The sequence below is a fragment of the Alosa pseudoharengus genome, unplaced genomic scaffold (genome assembly GCF_046254945.1).
Source record: "Alosa pseudoharengus isolate Yale_2024_CS ecotype anadromous, Long Island Sound unplaced genomic scaffold, YU_APseudo_1.1 YU_APseudo_1.1_scf_11, whole genome shotgun sequence".
In the NCBI taxonomy this organism is placed as follows: domain Eukaryota; kingdom Metazoa; phylum Chordata; class Actinopteri; order Clupeiformes; family Clupeidae; genus Alosa; species Alosa pseudoharengus.
Window position 1 is genome coordinate 3,127,159 of NW_027468576.1, and position 15,665 is coordinate 3,142,823.

The 15,665-nt window shown below is 38.7% G+C and overlaps 1 protein-coding gene across 3 annotated transcripts in view; it reads right to left on the bottom strand.

Moving 5' to 3' along the window:
* Nucleotides 1-14,035, bottom strand: part of ap3d1 (adaptor related protein complex 3 subunit delta 1) — a 74,392-nt gene extending 60,357 nt beyond the window's left edge. For all 3 annotated transcript variants that reach the window (XM_076277770.1, XM_076277769.1, XM_076277768.1), the window contains exon 1: nucleotides 13,692-14,035. In XM_076277770.1, the coding sequence (XP_076133885.1) occupies nucleotides 13,692-13,787 (96 nt within the window). In that variant the 5' untranslated portion in view covers nucleotides 13,788-14,035. The remainder of the gene's footprint in view (nucleotides 1-13,691) is intronic.
* Nucleotides 14,036-15,665: the final 1,630 nt, after the last annotated feature.

A 15,665-nucleotide genomic window follows, 5' to 3' on the forward strand; every position in this document is an offset into this window, starting at 1 on the left:
CCTATAAGCTATGGAAACAAGGCTGGAGTTCACAATTTTTTTTACAGTTTGATGCAATGTTGAATGGACCAAACAAAACACACCTGAGAGGTAGCCGGGTAAACAGGCTGCCCCCACTTAGTTTGCTTCCCATTTTTGGAGCATGGGCTGCCTACAGAGATTGGATTTTTCAGTGTACTGCACGATTTGGGGAAAATATATAATTGCGATTTTTCTGACAGATATTGCAATTGCAATTTGCAATATGATTTTTGAATGTCAATTCATTGATTCAGTTCAATATTCTAAAAGTGTCTTTAATTTATGCAACCCCTGATTGGTGAGCACGCATGGTGCACAAGAAGCACAAGGAGGATAAAATGAAAATAAAAGTCAGAAATGTGACAAAATTAACTGTGCACAATTTGTAGCTTTAGCGATTAGGTAATTGCGTTGGATCATATTACAATTACGATTACAATAATAACAATTTAGTCTTTCAATTTGTTTTTATTCACTCAATGTGAAACCTGGGCCTGTTTAGATGAACACAACGCTGATATCCTGGAAGGGACTGAAAAAAGACACAAAGCTCTTCCTCAACAGCTCTCAGCTCTTGCAGTCATCCTTGAAAAGCTCAGCCCAAATAGATATGTTGTGGAAAATGGAAACAATGTCAATTGACAGCAGTAAACCAAAAACTGTCCAAAGGGAGATCAGAAAAGCTTAGCTTTAAAAACACATTCTTGTCTCAGTCAAGTTAGGTCCTCCTGCTCCTGCAAATTCATGGCCTTTTCAAAAACTGCTGAGCTATATGAGTCCCTCCCTAACCCAGTCAAGGCATTCAGTGGAGGTTGAGGGGAAATGACAACTTCTCCTCAAAAGTTTTCAAATTTTACCTAATGTCTCACAGTGCAGCAGTGTTGACATCTCCTTGCCATTTCTGAGTGAGGGGGGAACAGTCAAGGTTGGCACTTTCCAGTTGTTATTGCAAGAGGTGCACCTTTGAACGGAATCCATTTATTTTGTGCTTGTGAGCAGGTTTTCTATTCAGCCTTGCATTTGTGTGCTCAGTTCATTTAGATGCTGAAATATATCTGTCAAGTATGCCAGCCTTGCACACCACTCATCACTTGGAAGCAGCTCTGCGTTATAGCAACTCTCATCAGTCGGAAACACATTTCGTTCCCCCTGGAGCTCATACACACGGGCCAGCACTTTAACGGCCTGCGCGACAACCATCGGACATCCGTATGGAACAATAAGTCGTTGTGCTCCGCTCCCATTTCCTCACATATAGATGCAAATATGCAGCTTTTCAGAGGTCTTGTCTCTACAAAGTTTAACATGCACACAGGAGCTAAGTCTGCTGGTAAAATCTTGTCACGAGCGCCTCGCAGTGCAGAAAACAGCGCTTAATAGGGGTGTGAATCTCTCATGTAAAAGACGATACGATTCACATCTAGATACATGGGCACGATTCGATACAAGAAAAGATACATGTTCATAAAAAACGATTCAGTACGATTCGATGCGATGCGATTCGATGCAGTTGAAGAATGGAAAGCATTCTGAAAGATTTTTTATAATTTGCTTAAGGTGCACATTAATTTTATATTACCAATTATCATGGTCATGTCAATTAGGCAAAAACAAATGTGTGAATATGATTATCTAAACTGAGGTTTGTATCATATACTGTATTGAAATGAAAAAAGAATAGTCTACATTTCAGCCAAACAAAGCAGCCAAATACAACATAAAAATACATTTTTATAGACTTTATAGATTTTATAGTTATATCTGATTGTTTTCAAGGAGCTGTAGCCTATTGTTGAGGTAAGACAATAACGAAATAAAATAAAACGGTGCTTAAGACAATCTTGGCCTTTTCTCATAGCCTGCAAGAACAAAATAGGCCTACATATCAATGAACTGGGCCTATTTTGTTCCAAGTATGAGTGAATATGAACAAAATAATAATAATTTGTACATCGTTTTAGCAGCAAGGGCCAAATTATTCTTTAACATTAAGGAAATCACTTCATCAAACGTAAGGCTACTCTACAGACTATCGTTGCCGTTTACGAATGCTATAGTAAGTGTTTAATTTCGTGCTGGATTTTGACAAACAAAAGAGTAAAAACTGTGAAACACCAGAGCCCGTTTACGGATTATTATTATTAGACATTCTCTGGAAACACCGACAGAGTGCGAGTTGTCACGTGCTTAAGTTGCAGTAGATGTATGGGTAATGAAGTCCTTTGACTACTTTGGGCAATGAGTGTAGCCCAAAACGAACTTCATTACCCACAAATCCGTGCCACGTGTAGTTTCAAAATAGGAAGTGGGATGAACGCGCTGCTTGCAACGTAAATCAGAGTCTGAGCGAGCAGAAAAGGTTATGAACCGATTTGTAACAAGTAAATCGATATAACGACCGGTTCATTTCAGTTTTATTCCGATACGGGGCTTCACATATCGATGTAGCCGTATCTTACACGTTAAAAACGGATACCGATACGTATCGGTTAATCTTTACACCCCTAGTGCTTAACAATAGCATCTGGGTGTCTCTCTTTCACTTTGCTAATGAAGCCTTTGGTGCACCCGACCATGGCTGCTGCTCCATCAGTGCAGACCCTGGAGCAGTTTTCCCACAGAAGTCATTGTTCAAGATATTCTGATGTAACCCGAAAAATTTCCTTTCCTGTGGTTTTTTCTGGCAATGCCTTGCAAAATAGGAAGTTTTCTATGATGCCGTCTCCATCCACAAAACGCACATTGGCAGAGTTGAGCACGTCCACTAATGTCTAGACCAGTGGTCTCCAAAACGGTGCCCGCGGGCACCAGGTAGCCCGCGGGACAGCTATGAGGTGCCCCCAGCGCAGCTTCTAAAAATAGCCAACAAGTCGCCTGCAGATCACGCTCTAAAAACACGCTCCATTGTGAAGTTTTCAATAGATATTTAAGTCTAGACCAGAACCATTTTAAGAATGTATGTAGCCATACATCTGTAACATTAAAATGATATTGGTGATACCTTACAAATTGTAGCTGCGTTAAATTTTAGCCTTTGGCTCCAAATCCGTTTCCCATTCAATCTTTAAACAACAACGGAAGCGGAGTGCATACACGCTGCTCGCACGCATAGACAGTAAAGGGGGAAAAAACTTGCTTGTCTGGTGTAGCCAATGGAAGAATATCTTTGCAAAAGTTCTGTGGCCATTCCATGTTCGTCAAATACGGTTCTTGCATCATTGTTCAAGGACTGAAAAACGATTGCTTTAGCTCACAGGCCCTTTCTCCTCCGTAGGCTACTCTCGTATAATAGCGCTGAAAATGTTGTGGCATGCATGACTGAGCAGGACTGTGCATTACCTTTTTTGTCAGATCATGGAGAGATTTCAGGTATGCAATAACTTTAAAAGGCGTCTTCATATGTTAGGGTAGTGTGGGCGATTACTATTGAAATGTTAAAACCGAATTGTCCACTGAAATCAGAACTTAAACAACCCCTGAATCCATAATGGTGTGTATAAATTGGGTAAAAATTGTAACCCAAATTATTAACACAAAAAAATTATTAACACAAAAAGATTGTTTTTTTGTTCAAAAAATAAATAGATTAGATTCCCCATGCAAACTTTAAAAGGAACAAACTGAACAAAAATGTTGGTAGTGCTGCATATTGATATCAAAGTATTGGAAAAAAAAGGGGTGAGGGTATGTTCGTTTCAAATGAGTAGCCCTCCATATGATTTTGGGTCTTCAGGTAGCCCTCATTCCCAAAAAGGTTGGAGACCCCTGGTCTAGACTCATGAAGTTGCAATGCAAATTTCCCACAGATGTGTATCTTTTCCAAAAGACTTTCGATGTCTTCAGACATGTTATCAATACGTTTGGCAATTGTGTTATCTGAGAGAGGGACTTCTTTAACCGCGTCAGGGCCGAGCATCTTGTTCACAATGGCTTTGCAGGCAGGTAGTATTAAAGTCTCTGCCATAGTGTGCTGCTTTTTTGATTTGGCTACAAGTTCAGCTTCTAAGTAGCTAACTTTGAGAGCTCTCTCAGACACCTTTGTGGTTTTTCTCATTAAAGTTGTTTTGTCAAATTGTTTTGAAGGGATGGGTGTTTCGTTTGGAGATGACGTTTAAACTTGCTTGGAACCATGGCACTTTTGGATAGCTTCTCCCCACACACCAAACATAACAGTGTCTGTGCAGTCAGATCCCCAGTGAAAGCAAATCCAAATGAAAGATAACTTTCGCTGTATTGCCTCGCGTTCACCGTTTTTGCTTTCCTTTGACCACTATTCATCCTGGGCCCTTCATCTTCTGGGTTAGAATGTTGTCCAGGGCCCAGTTCGGCATTTTTCCTTTTCAGGAAATTATCCATTGCTGGTTGTAGCCTAGCCTACATCTTTTCACCGCCACTTATTGCACGTATCACTTAATTCTATTGTTTTAAAATGTAATTTACATTAACAAGGTCATTAATATTGCGCTACCTACTGCCACCTACTGACATGGAAGAGTATTTAGACTAATTACTTAGCAAGCTACTACATTGCAGCCACAAATGCTCAGCAATGGCATATTACTATTTGGACCAATTACATGAAATTTCCCACAACACACCTGATTCTAAAAATAGTTCATCTTTAAATGCGCTAACATTAACATTTAAGACAGTCTACAGTTGTTTTTATTACTAAATAACGTTCCAAAATAGAATTTGACATAGCTGACATAGCAAGGGGGAGTTTAGTAAATAATATCCATAGAGAATAATGGATCATTTACACTGGCCAGGTTGAAAATGTAAATGCATAGGCATATGTATACAACAGCCTTATAGCCTAATTATGAAACTCTCGAGAATTTGGAGAAATAACACCCAGCAAGAAATTCATTTATCATTGAAGGAAAATAATATTTTAATATTATTATTATTTGCCTTTTGTATCTTTATATTGTTCTTGTTTTGTTGTTTTGATTATTGTTGTTGTATATTTTGTAACTCAGGGCATTGCTCAGGGCTTAAATTTCACTGCGGTATTGCGGGTATTGCGCATAATTTGTTAAAGTCCCGCAACTCTAGCCATCATAATGCGAGAAATTCCTGCATACACTTTTACAGCCTGTCTGATGACGTTAATATAATCATGAAGTGGCGTGAATGCGGTGCTATTGACCGCAACTACCGAGTTGAATTGAACATAACCTCATGCAGACGCAGACACACACACACACACGGAGAGAGAGAGAGAGAGAGAGAGAGAGAACCACTTTGCACTTACGCAAATAGGCTACGTAACCATGGCAAACTTTTACATCTGGAAAGAGCTCCTTGGTAACTATCCTGCTAGCTCAAGTCACATCAACACTTGATCCTAGAAAGATTGTCTTCGACTTTTTTGAACATTTTTACATAGAAACATAATGAATTGCATCCACATATCCTTATGCACTATGCACAACTTTTATTCACTAGCGACTAGCCTAAAACAGTCAGGCTGAAGGGAGGCTAATTACTCTCACGTAATTTCTTAAAGTGACAGGCACTCAATTACACCTACTCATCACCAACGTGCAATCAATTGACCTTTCGCGAAGTCCCGCCCCCCTTAGTTACTGTTGCTAAGTCCGACAGCTAGAGAGTTGACTAGAACTTCAAATAGCTGTAAGCCTGTCTGTAAAAGTTACAACCTAAGAGGCTCTTTTACAGAGCCACGGACCTGATTTCATTTAGAATCCGTTGAACAACTCCAGTATGCCATGGAGACACATGTATAAAAATTAATATCCTAGGTTTGTTGGGTGACAAACTTAGACGGGGGCGAGTGGGACTCACTGATATTAATAGCTAGCTGTGCTAGATAGACTTGCATGCATATTGCTAGGGCACCAGGTCATGTCATGTAAGGAACATGGTACTGCAAATAAAAGGAAACATAGTCTACATTGCAGAGCGACTTCAACTTTATTAATTTATGGTGAATAAATGTTACACTACTGTGCACAGCCCCATGCTTTTCTGACGAGGCGATGCTAGCATGTTAGCAGCGGTTAGCTAACTATGCTAACCTTAGTTGTCTACGAGTCTCCTCTAAGTGACAATCATTTTATACATAATGCTGGCAGTGCTGAGAACAATAAACGATCTTGTTTATCTTACTTACATTGAGTTAACTGTTTGGCTTAATCCATAGATGTGGTGGAGCACTGATTCATTGTGGTTTGCTAAGGAGTAAGCTTAACCCTTTGCTTAAAATAGGGGAGAGCTGGGAGGAGATAATTTAATCTAATTTAACATAATAACAAAAAAGCATAATCAATATTGAAAGCCATTATTCTGTGTATTGGTGTTGCGTTAATCCCACACATGTCGTTTGGCCGTCCCTTTTCCATTTACATCACTATACATCACTATACAATCCCATAAAACCGGAAATCTACATGTGCGGAGCTACTGGACTGCCATTGGCTCATCCGCGTTCGATGGGCGGGGCTTGCGATAGGTCAATTAGACCTGCACACCACATTAATATGGAATGTTTTTTGTGACAAAATTAAATAAATAAATGAAATATGAAATCAATAAATGAAATATGAAATAAATAATTAAAAGATTAAATAAATAAATAAAAAGTTAAATAAATAAATAAAATGTGAAATAAATAAATAAATAAAAGATTAAATGTAAAAAACATATATACATTGACATTTACATTCTATATGCATCTATATGATTGCTGCCTGAAATAACACGAAGTAATCCAGCTCTGAGTCAGACTGTACTGGCTTGCTACCTGTGAACCACACTGGACTAAGGACATAGCTCAGACTTGTATCATAACTCACGAAACATACAACAACAAGGATTTCATTCTAAATTCATACTTTTGGGAAGATATCAGGTGTGAAAGCGTTCTGTCATTTGATGGGTCTGTTTGCTGTGTCTGAGGGTTAATAAGACATGCTATGTGCACATCTAGAGCTAGCGCTAACAGTTAGCACAAGCGTTAGCTAGTTATCGACATCTACAGAAAGCGAACTTCTATCTATGGCAAACGACTTTGCTATTGCTTCTATTTATAGTAGGGTGCCCAGACGTCCCAGTTAACTTCACTTGAGCTGAATTCACCTCATTTGTTATATGATACATAAACAATAAAGCTTGAGATGCCCATGCCGTGAACTCTTATTATGTGAGTGTCAGTGCCAGCTTGCTACATTGCCCAAGCAGTGTCCACAACTTTCCAGAGACTTTTTAGTTCTCAATATGAGGGTATAACTCAGCAGCTGACAAGGATTTTTGACAACACTAGATGCTATGCTTTTACGTCCTGATAACTCACAGCCAAGAGTTAGCAACATAGAACACACAATCTTTCTGAATGAAAATGCCTAGGTTATGGCTGTTAGCAGTAGCACTAGCTTTTAGCTTCTATCAATGACTTTATTCTGATCAGCCAGTCATGCTCACAAAGTTTGATTTTTTTTTTTCAGGCAGCAACCAATCAGCGGCTAGGTCCCGCCTTGATGGGTGACTGACGTAGAACTATTTATTTATTTCATGGCACATTGCAAGACCGTGCATATGGAATGTCAATGTCAATGTATATGGTTTTTACATTTAATCTTTTATTTATTTAACTATTTATTTAATCTTTTATTTATTTATTTCATATTTCATTTATTTATTTCAACTTTTAATTATGTATTTCATATTTCATTTATTGATTTCATATTTCATTTATTGATTTAATTTTGGCACAAAAAACATTCCATATATTAAAGATATGCCTAAGTGTTAAAGTTTAAACGTCAATATGAAGCATTCAAATTACTTAATATGTTTAGCTACTAGTAATTACTAGTAAAATGCTATACATTAAAAAATACATTATTAACTAAATACACTCTATATAAATTGAAAAATATATGAAATAGAAACATATATTTATTATATATATTTATATATATTACTGATGGCATCAGGGTGGTGGGGCCCCAAAATCAAACACATTTTTAAAAAAGTTTCGAAGAAGTATCGAAATCGCAATTCTTGATTTGGTATCAGAAATATCTGATACCAAATTGTGTAAATCCCCCCTTCATGAATAACCTAAGGGGGGAATTCCCCCCCATTTTGAAAAATGAATTTTAAGCCCTGCTGCTGTAAAAGAGCTTGATGCTCAGTCAATTTCTCCCTGAATAAAAAACAGTTGATGATGATGATGATGATGATGATGATGATGAACGGAGTAGGCATAGTCTTGGTGAGTAGGCTAATCAATGCTGGTGAAGATGTTTCTATCACAACAGCAAATAACTATAAAGTAGCTTGCCATCACATCATCATTTATTACAAACTAGGCCTACAATAAGAAAGCAAGTGGTTTCTGTCTGTGTTATAATACAGCAGGCATATGCTGCCTAATCTAAAACTGTCAAAATATGCTAGCTGCGTGTTCATTTTACATTACCTAATGTTGGCTGACTAACGATAGCCAGCAAAGTCTCCCACAACAGCAGACTAGCCTACCTTGATTGTCAGTTTATAGTTTTGCAAACCAATTACACAGTTTGTCTGCACTATCGTTACACTGTAAATATAAACATGGTTTTGTAGGCTATGTGCATGGTGCATTTTTGTCAATTGATTTTGTAGTATGTAGCATGTAGTTTTGATTTATTGTGCAAAACTGTAGTACAACTTAATGTTGTATAAATGAAATTCAAGTACACTAGCTGCAGAAACTTTAACAAAGAAAAAGCAATGCTGGTATTCAGTGACATGTTTCATTTTGAGGTGGTAGAACAGATTAGTCGTGTTACCTCTCTTAGCGGGAACTGTTGCTCCACACACTCTACAGCAGGGTGGGCAAACTTTTTGGCTCAAGGGCCAAATTGCCCGGCAGGTCGAATGTTTAATGTTTAATGTCACTGAAATGCTAATGACAAAGTAATATGATTTTTAAATTTGATGCTGTTTAACTCATTTATAAATGGTGCACTGTCACTTTAAGTATTGTGTCCACACGTTTAGTTCTCATAATGGTCTTTGCTAAGTTTCTTAAAAAGGAGGAGATAGCAATTATTAACAATGACAAGCCAGCTGGAATCTGCCACTCTTTCCCTCTTGTGCGCGCTCAAATGCGTTCCCAATTTAATGGAGTAGCATAGTGTTCAAGTTAGATATGCTGCAATGGAGATTACTAGAGTATCATCTCTATGTAACATACATATTGTAAACGTTCTCTAAGAAGTGTGAAAAGCAGTTAGCAGTAAAACTAAGCACAACGTTGACAATTGCAGAAAAAAAATAGCAAGCAGCCTATGATAACCTAATTAAATGCTCGGCGGGCCAGATTAAAGTGCGTGGCAGGCCGTAGTTTGCCCACCTCTGCTCTACAGGGTATAGTTTGATGCTGCTCATCGGACGGCTTAAATCTGAACCAAGTCCAAATAATGGATGTTGCACCAGTCTTTTTCGCCAGCTCCTCCATTTCACTTCCAGCCATGTTCACTCAAGATGAGGATGATGCGTTGCAGCCGGTTGCAACTCGTAGCTCTAAATTGTCATCAACATGCATTATCGCGATAGAGATTCTAATTCTATCATAGGCCAATTTTCACATTTCTCTCTCCCATTACTACTCTAGGCTATCTATTAATCTATGGTATAACATTGCCACTTTGATCACTAAAGATCTATACATTGACCTACTTCAACATTACCCACTAAAGGGCCACATTGACATACTTCCATTTGCTTACTAGCCTGTTGCATTTAAAGAAAAAAATTATTGTCGATACCAAATGTGTACAAAAACGAAGTTTATACTACCCTTAATGTCACTCTTTTTGCACTTCCAAATCTAGGGCCTTGTGGAACACCAATGAGCATGTCGTACAATCCTTTAATGATTCAGTCATACTGAGAGCATGTTTTAGCCTAGAAATCTAGACGCACATTAGCAGCGGCAAATTAATTTGCTCAGCCTGTACGTCTAGTATCAAACCATAGGGATTTCTATTGGCTGACGCCGTGGACGTCATCCAATCACAGCGCTCTATTTTGTTAGAGTCTTAAGGCGGGCTTAACAGAAAGACGACAGTCCTGCGACGGTAGCAACAAGGAAGGTGGCTATGGCGAACGAAGAGCGGTTGTTTGAATCGGCGTTGGCGTCAACTTTGGAGGAGTTGGACTTGTGCTTTTCTTTGAAAGTTGAGCAACACAATGCACTTAAGTCATTCCTTTCGAAGAAGAATGTATTTGCCGTTTTGCCGACCGGATACGGTAAAAGTTTACTTCCCCGTTCACTGTTTTCATCGCTCTGGCCACGTCATCCTGCTCTTTGTTCTGATTGGTCGTAGCGCTGGCCTATTGCATGCCTAGGCAGTTTGAAAGACAATTCTCTGCCCGCCCCTTGGATTAAGCGAGGTGAATGGTTCGATTCCAGACTATACATTTCAATGATATAGGATGGCCTGCCAGGCTAAGCATGTTTGTCTTCCATCCTAGAAAGTTTAGGGCTGGGTTTAGGGTTTATGAATAATACTAGGGCTGCACAATTAATCGAATTTTAATCACGATCACGATTTTGGCTTACCACGATCAAATTTGCGTGATCGAGCGATATTTCAAATGCGTGCTCTACCCATAGAACCAACCTGGCAACCCATAGAACGCTCCGCTACAAAACAAATCAAGCGCTCCTTAAACCTGTCTGACCATGTGCCTGCATGCAGCCTACCAATGACCGCTGTTCCCTGCACTGCTCAGCCTGATGCACTGTGGACTAGTGACATTATGTTAACTATTAGTAGGCTAGTTAGACTATACAATAAACGACGATCAAAAATCAAATGTGTGGCACAGCAGAAGGCCAAGAGCTTGTCCCTCGAAGCGGATCATCCATTGTTCGAAAATATTTCGGATTTCAGTCAAGTTAAGTTATAAAATATAAGCAAATATAAAATATAAGCAAAGCAGGGCTCTCAACTCATACCGTGAAACACATCACATGACGTAAACCACACATGCCTTTTTTATCACGTTAACTTTTAGTCCTTGTTTGCTTCCTCCAATAGCCTATACTGTAATAAGAGTTGAGCTAACGACGGGATCCGTGAATTTTATTCATGTATTTTATAAGCTACATGTGCAACCTACAATGCATATGCGTTTCAAGACACAGCCTACTCAAAACGAGTGAACAATAATGAAAATGTAGCCTACACGTCAGTGTTTTACATATCAACGAATGACTAAACCAGTGGTGTCCAAACTGCGGCCAGCCATGCACTTTAATCCGGCCCGCCGAGCATTTATTAGTTTATCATAGGCCGCTCGCTATTTTTTTCCAGCGATAGACGACGTTGTGGTTAACTTTAGGCTACTGCAAACTGCTTTACACTCTTCTTAGAGAATGTTTACAATGTCAATGTCAAAACAGCTTGTCACATCGAGATACATAGTATCTCCATTGCAGCAGATATAAATGAATTAAACAGCATCAAATTAACAGTATTTCTTAAGAAATTAATTTTCTACAACAAAATTATTTTGTCATTTAAATAATACAAAACATTATTATTATTATTATTATTATTATTATTTGTGTGTGGCCCGCTGGCCAATTTTCAAAACCCAATGTGGCCCTTCAGTCAAAAAGTTTGGACACCCCTGGACTAACGATTACAGTAAACTCATGAACACGAAGCAGAGCTTAAGTGGCTAATGGGGAGCGTTGGGAGGATTCCTGGTGGGCGTTTTCCCAAATATTAAGAAAGTAGCACGCACAAAACATTTGTTTAGAAGTTGTTTGGAAGTTTGGAAGTCGCAGTCAAATCTATATTTGCAGTAATTTAGGGGAGTAAATGTGAGGGGAAGAATTTGGGTGAGCCAAATAGCAAGTCCAATATGTTTAGGGAAAAAATATTTTTGTCAGTAAAATTAATTAATAATCGTGATAAATAATCGTGATCTCAATATTGATCAAAATAATCGTGATTATCATTTTGGTCATAATCGTGCAGCCCTAAATAATACTTCATGATATTAATGCTTAAACATTGCCTCCCAGAAAACGTGTTTTTCAGGCTATAAAACTGAAAGACTAATATGAAGGGCTGTAAAAATATGAAGACATAGGATTTAAAAAGAAATATTGTACAGGCCTTGGGTTTGGGACACATGATACAGGCTAGACAAGGTTTGAACAAAATCTGAGATGGTGCAGCAACAACCTTATCCGATGTGATACGGAATGACCAACCTGTAACATCTCTGACTATATGCCATCATAACACACTAACACACACTACACATTGGTAGAATTGGGTGCTACCCATCTGTGTTGCGGTCAAAGGGCAAGAGGGGGGGGGGGGGTAACCACATCCACACAACTCATTCAAAGAACATTTATAATTTAGTGAACTGTGCATAGTGGACTGAACAACAGACACTTTATCCAAGCAGTCAGCTTCAGGTTGCACAAAAACTCCTGAAACCCTATCGGCAGGGCTCCAGAGGACCTTAGACAAATTATCTAGGTAGCAATGTAGCAAAAGGACTAAAATACTATATTAAACATATGTCTTAAGTCTCCACAGGATTCCGATATTTTAATAGAATCCCCATTTGCTGCAACAGCATAACTGACCAATAATATCACTGTATCTTAACCTGGACAGTACAAAACTCATTAGCAAGCTGATAATTGAAACAAAAAAACAACAACAGAATATCACAATAACATACCACAGTTAACCACAATGCTATGGATGCAAAATGCTGGTCACAATCCAACAAGAATTATTTTAGTGGCAGGAGATCTGTACACGGTACACTGCATAGCATGTACATATTGTTCTGAACTGTTCTGAAAGTGAGTTATAAAATAATAATAATAAAAACACCCATCACCAGAAAACAGTTTCGATAAAACAGTCAATACAACAGCTGTGACATGCATCATCAGTTCGCAATCTGCAAAGTACTGTGTGGGTCATAGCAGAGCCCGTCATAGCAGAGCCCTTATTAGACATTCTCTGGTCATAGGCTACATCATGTGAATCCAGTTTACTGCAAATCTCCAGGCCTACGGCATATGGATTATTTACTTCCGGCTCCAAGATGACGTGGCCCCTTGACATTATCTTTACTAGAGACGGTTGATGAACCATGATTGTTATAAAAGAATCTTTGTTTTTACATTTTGCTAGATATTTATCCCTCTCATTTAATTTAATCAGTCCAATCAAAACAATTCCAACATCAACAAGTAGTGACTGTCAGAGCAAGCATTCACTTGCTGTCCATCGGTACAGAGACCGACGAGGTGTCATAAGGTGGAATATTTCGCGTAGCGCTAACGTTAGCATTTGTGACCCCAGCTAGCAGCTAACTGTTCAGGTAACGTTAGGACTTAGCTAACCAGCCGAGCAAAGAAAATGTTCACGTTTAGTATATCGGTCAATGTGCTGGTAAGCTTGCCTGGTCGCTGACGTTAAGCTTCATAACGAGAATGTGGTTTTCGGCAAAGGTTAGTTTGCTAACGTTAGTTGCTTTGTCACGCAGCCTAACGTTAATGTTACCGTTACCTGACGCCAGCCAACTGAATGAGAACAGGATATCGCTAACTAAATATTCAGGGGGAAAAACAAATGCAAGCTATTGCATTAATAAGAACTTACCTCGTCCTCCTTGTGATTTCTAATGCCACGCACTAGATCCTGAAGGTTTTTGTCAAACATCCGATCGATGCTCCCTTTAACAATCTTCAGAGCCATTACTGCGGATTTCCCACATTAACGTTGGCCTGTAACTTTGTTATTTTTGTTCGTTTTGTTTTTGTTTTTGTCAGCTCTGTCCAAAGAAACTCCGAAATGCGTGGGTGGGGTACTAAACGACCCACAGGACCGCGTTTCATAAACAGATCAGCGTCCTTGATGGCTTGCCTTTGCTCGGTATTACAAGCCCAATATATGAGAGAACGAATAAGCCGTTCTAGTGGAGCAATAGCCAGCGGTCCGATAGGAAATGGCTGACAAAACGAGAACACATCACTGCGGTAAGAAGGGAAGGGCGGGGATACATCTTGGGTGGGGCGACACATGCAGTCCGGCCCATGTATGCAGGTCCGCCAGTGAATGCAGGAAACACAAATAAAGACACACAACCGGTCAAAGGTTTGGGGTCACTTAGAAATTTCCATTTCACTCCTCCATTATAGACAGAATACCAGCTGATCAGTTGCATTGATTTTTAATCAGGGCAGCAGTTTTCAGATTACATTATGTGCTTAGGCCTACATAATTGCAAAAGGGTTATGTTGCCTTTGCAACATTATGGGTCATTCTATAATTCAGGGTAGGTCTACGTGTGTAGAGAGAAACCCAAAAAAATGTATGAGTTTTTATCATTAAACTTTTTTATAGTCATAGAACACACTTAACACACAAAGTTACCATGACAAGTATTTGCTGAGCTTAAACCTGTAAGACTTCAAGTATTTATTTAAAAAAAAATGTATTAACAGAAAAATCTGTCAACTCTGTAAAATTATATATATATAATTTAATTATATATATTTAGCAAATGTGATACATTTCCCTAAGAGAACTTTTGTCTCTACAGTCACTGTAGCAACTTTGAATCTGATAAGATTGCTTCTTTTTGTCCTGAAATAAAAAAAAAAACAACACATTCCACTGGCAAATTTCCAAGAGGTGTATATTTTCTAAAAAAAAGGTAGCTTTTACATATATAATTAAAAAAAAAAAGAAATCATGTGGTAAAAATATTAGTTGTAACCAGTGTTGGGTATCGTTACTTTTGAAAGTAGTTAGTTACGTTACTACGTTACTATCAATTAAAAGTAATCCGTTACCTTACTATGTTACCTATAAATAAAAGTAACGCGTTAGAGTACTCGTGCATTACCAACAATTAAAACGCGTTTGGGGTGCGTCTCTGCCTGCAGCAGCAACATCCTCCTTTAGATGCACCGACAGTGCTGACTGTTTATGAATCAATCATGAATCTAACTTTAGGATAATGACAGGAAAGACAGTCAGCATATTGCACGTTTTATTTAACAGGCATTCATCCTTTGAGAATTAGAACAGCTTCCATGAATAGCATATACCGGTAATAGGCAGAGTAATAGCCTAATAAAAACAAAAACAAAAAAACAGTAAACATCCTTGTCCGATGTCGTTTCCTCTTTTTTCATTTTAACATAAGAATGTAGCTTACTGTATTAGGCTGCGCACAAAAGAACAGTGCATCACACTATTAATAGCCTAAATCAACTTTACAAGTGCAGGCCTAACAAAGTGCTTAACCTTCAAAATAATGCGCGTACCTCCAAGAATCAAACACACGTAGCTTACACACACAGGTGCGCGCGCGCGCACACACACACACACACACAGGGGCGCCTGCAGGAATTAATGCTATGGTAGGCACACTCATCACCCCCCGCAAAAAAAAAATCACTCGTGAACAATATTTGTCCGTTTTAGGTCCGTTGGTCAGCAAAAAAGTAGCCTACATAGCATAACAACATCCACATGCAATAATACAACGACAATGTCTACAATGACCTACTCATTTGGACAACTTGATACAGCCCTATACAGGCTAAAGTTACCTTTAGTTTTGTT